The 4,543-nt window shown below is 38.0% G+C and overlaps 1 protein-coding gene across 1 annotated transcript; it reads right to left on the reverse strand.

Annotated features, from left to right (window-relative positions):
* On the reverse strand, positions 1 to 953 carry LOC130042178 (olfactory receptor 8H1-like). Its single transcript, XM_056134481.1, is given in 2 exon segments — positions 1 to 35; positions 38 to 953. Coding segments are annotated over 2 exon segments (951 nt in total).
* Positions 954 to 4,543: the final 3,590 nt, after the last annotated feature.

Below are 4,543 nucleotides of genomic sequence, written 5' to 3' on the forward strand. Positions count from 1 at the left end.
TCACTGCTTTTTTACTTGCCTGGAAACCTCCCTCTCTGCATAACTCTAAGGAGAGCATTTTTCACTTCTTTGTTCCTAAGACTGTAAATCAGTGGATTCAGCATGGGAATAACAATAGTATAAAACACGGAAGCTACCTGATCCTTTCCTAAAGAGTAAGACTTAGTTGGTTTTAAATATGTAAAAATCATCGTGCCATAAAAAATGGTGACCCCCAAGAGATGGGAAGCACAGGTAGAGAAGGCTTTCTGCCTTCCTGAGGAGGAGCGAATTTTCAGGATAGTAGAGAGAATGGATGCATAAGAGAAAGTGATTGTAATAAGGGACACCATCAGGGTGGAGCCAGCGAAAACAAAAATCACGGTTTCCATGTTATGTGTGTCTGTACAGGACAGAGCTACAATAGGGGACGTGTCACAGAAAAAGTGACGGACAACATTGGAGTCACAGAAATGCAATCTGCTCATGCAAAGAACATTGACTGAAGAGTCGGTGAAGCCAATCAGATAGGACCCAAGGATGAGGGCGTGGCAGAGCTTCGAGGACATGATCACTGGGTAGTGCAAAGGATTGCAGATAGCTACATAGCGATCATAGGCCATTGAGGAGAGAAGGAAGCATTCTGCAGCACCCAAGAAGACAAAAAAGTACATTTGGGTGAAACAACCCACATAAGACATGTTCCTGGTGGATGTGACTAAGTTCTCTAAGGTCTTAGGTGTGATAACACTGGAGTAACTAAGGTCGAGAAATGAGAGATGACTGAGGAAAAAATACATAGGGGTGTGAAGTTGAAGATTCAGGCGGATTATGAGTATCATGCCTGAATTCCCCAGCATGGTGATCAGGTAGATCAGGAGAAAGAGCACAAATAGGACCAGCTTGATCTCCTCCGAATCCGTCAAGCCCATCAGAATGAAGTCAGACACGTCTGTGGTGTTGCTACTATCCATTCTGTCACTGATGGCAGCTGTTAAAAAAATAAAAGTTAATGCTTAGTGGAAATGATTTCAAAAGAACATGCTTATAGAAGTGAGCGATATTTACAGACTGAAGAAATTGAGAAGATGGAAAAAACAGACTGCTTGTCAAGTGTAGAAAGAAGTATGACTTGAAAGATGGATTTGGTAAACTGGAAACTAATATGTAGCCCAGTAAGAATGAGTCTGATGTTTGTGGAATGAAATTGGGAGAAGTGCAGTTGCAGAGGTTAATTTCAACTAAAAATAATAAAGGGATCATTCTCTTTGAGGCTATGAAGCCCTATAACCCTAGCAGGTTTGAGTTCTGTTTCTTAGACCAGTCACCTGCCTATAAGGTTAAGTTGATTGCAATAGCTTGCAAAGATCAGACCACTAAATGTTTATTCAAAATATTTTATGATGAATCCTACATGCTTTTGCTCCCACCTGGAATTCTTCTTGCTTCAGATAATAATTTCAAAAGGCCCTCCCGTTGATCGTCGATTTGCTCGAGCGGGCCCAGTAACGTCTCCATTGAAGACTTTGTTGTTACTGTGTCTGGCATATCGAGTACTCTCGGTAGCTTGCCGGGCTCTCTGAGAGGGGCGGAGGAATCGAACTCGGGTCGGCCATGTTGGCCGCTTGTAAGGCGAACGCCCTACCCGTTGTGCTATCGCTCTTTGAATAATTTCAAAGATCAATGTATTTTTTTTCATCCAGAATGTTAGAAATTTGTCTTGTACTTTGCTAAAACAAAGGCCTTGTGACTTTAACTACTACTTTAGTTCCCTTTTTTCATCTATTGGAAATACTTCATCTCTCAGAATGCTACATAAACTGGAGTGTACGTGGGGATATGTGCGAATAAATAATTAGAACTCTGTGTGTCTGTGTGTCTGGATGTCTGTGTGTGTGTCTGTGTGTGTGTGTGTGTGTGTATCTTCTTTCAGGCCACCCTAAAACCTAAATCCCAATAGTTTTCCTATCTCTCATGCAATGGTGATACTTTATTTTTAGTGAATTATCTTTCCAAAATGCTTCCTTTGACTAATATAATTACTATGCATAATGTTATACTTTAGAAGCTATGGTTTGACACATTTAAAATAGGAAAAAGGACACATACGGTTGAAGTGACTCTTTCATGGTCAGAGCCATCAAACGGTGAGTCTGGTATTACTTAGAGACTGGATTCATAGGGGACACTTATAATACATAATCCAATTTATATTTAATTTCAGAAAATCAGAGGGAAATGTCATTATAATAGACAATGATAGAAAATTTGCTTTAATGCATCATTTACTGTCCCTTTGTTACTAATATTATTTAACATTGGTGATGAATATATTTTCCTTAGAGAACATTGTAAAGAATATTAAAATTACTGTTGTTAAATGATATTACTAATAAACATCAGTTCACAAAATGAATGGTAATAGAGTAAATATCATAACTTCCAGAAGATAATCTTTCAAACTTGACTACATAAAATCAACTATCTCTTACATCATGCTTGAAATACTGATTTTCCTTAAAACCTGGATCCCAATAACTATTTGTTTTCAAACACCCTGAGATCATTTATGGTACTAATAATAAAGCGTGTATATCAGTCTGATAAAAGTGCTGTTTCTGTCTATCTTTTAATCTTCTTTTCTCTTTCTCTCTTTCACTTTCTTCCATTCTTCTTTTCTTCTATCCTTCCTTCTATCCTTCCTTCCTTCCTTCCTTCCTTCCTTCCTTCCTTCCTTTCTTCCTTCCTTCCTTTCTTCCTTCATTCCTTCCTTCCTCCCTTCCTATGTCTCTCTCTCTTTCTTTCTTTCTTTCTTTCTTTCTTTCTTTCTTTCTTTCTTTCTTTCTCTCTCTCTCTCTTTCTTTCTTTCTTTCTTTCTTTCTTCTTCCTTTCTTCTTCCTTTCTCTTTCTTTCCTTTATCTCTTTCCTTTCTGTCTTTCTTTCCTTCTTTCTGTCTTCAGTCTGAACTACAACCATGCTCAATAATCACATTTTATTTGATTCTAAATAAAACCCTCTAATTTTATGAATGATACTTACTGTGAGCCAATGTTGGTGAAAATCTTCCTTCTAATGTTTGTCTATAAATTTGTAAACATAACTTTTCCACCACACATAAAATGTAACAACCATTTGTTTTGAAAAAAATTGTAATAAAATGTGTATTTTAGTTGATATAAATTCATTATAAACTTTTTTGCACGCATTTGGGTTTTTTTTTATTCTGAAGAAAAAATAAATCACCCTGGAGTTTGATAATTTGTTGGCTATGTAGAAAATTTGCCAGTTAAGTCTAAAATAACTAACAGGTTTGCTGCTGTCAACATGAGCAGACTTTGTACCTTATCTTCCATCTCCTTAATTCCAGGTGTCTCATATATTGGGGATTGATAATGCAATGTGTCATCATCCCTGGGGGACCAATTTCTAAGGATGATTGCTTGGCATGTTTCCAAGACTTAAAGTTCAAGGACTAAAAGCAACTACATCAGGTTCTGAGAATATAGTAATCATTTCCCTTAGAAATCTCCTTATCATTATCAAGGGCCTGATTTGGACTTCTTTTTGGAATGTTACATTATCTTTGGGGAAAGTTACAGAAATTATTTCTAGATGCATGTTTGATCAGTTTATGACTGATGATAGCAGGGACAGAGTGATTTAGCTTTACCTTTACCTCATAATGAAACATTTTTTTAAAATTTTTATTAGTGAAACACCATGAGGTACAGTTGTAGACTTATAAATTTTTGTGCTAAGGTTTCAGTTATTCAATGATCGAATACCCGTCCCTCCACCAGTGCCCATTCTCCACCACCACCAATCCCAGTATCCCTCCCATCCCCCTTGTCCCCATCCCACCCTGCCTCTGTGGCAGGGCATTCCCTTTTGTTATCTCTCTCCTTTTGAGTGCTGTGGTTGGCAAAAGAGACACATAATGAAACATTTTTTATTTATTAAAAAAATTTGTAATAGTGAGACATCATGAGGTACAGTTGCAGACTTACACATTTTTGTGCTTGGGTTTCAATTATACAATGATCAAATACCCATCCCTCCATAAGTGCCCATTTCCCACCACCACGGATCCTAATATCCCTCCCACCCCCATCCCCTCATCCCACCCTGTCTCTGTGGCAGGGCATTCCCCTCTGTTCTCTCTCTCCTTTTGGATGTTGTGGTTTGCAAAAGAAACATTGAGTGCAAATCATGATGTTTGGTCTATAGTCCACTTTCAGCATGCTTCTCCCATCTTGGGAGGATCTTCCCAACACCTTTATTTGGTGTTCTCCTCTTTATCTGAGCTCCCTTTTCCCCTAGTATGTGTGGTTGGCCTCCAGGTCATGGAGTAAAATTCCTGGTACTAATCTTGGCCATTCTTGGGTGTTAGTTTTTTATTTTGTTACTTTATGTTCCCCAGATGAATGCAGTCTTTCTAAGTCTATCCCTTTCTTTCTGAGTCATTTCGCTTAACATGATACTTTCCATGTAGTGCCACTTGTATGCAAATTTCGTGACTTCGTCTTTTCTAACAGCTACATAGTACTCCATTGTGTAAATATAC

This window comes from Sorex fumeus, unplaced genomic scaffold (genome assembly GCF_029834395.1).
Source record: "Sorex fumeus unplaced genomic scaffold, SorFum_2.1 ptg000007l, whole genome shotgun sequence".
Lineage (NCBI taxonomy): Eukaryota > Metazoa > Chordata > Mammalia > Eulipotyphla > Soricidae > Sorex > Sorex fumeus.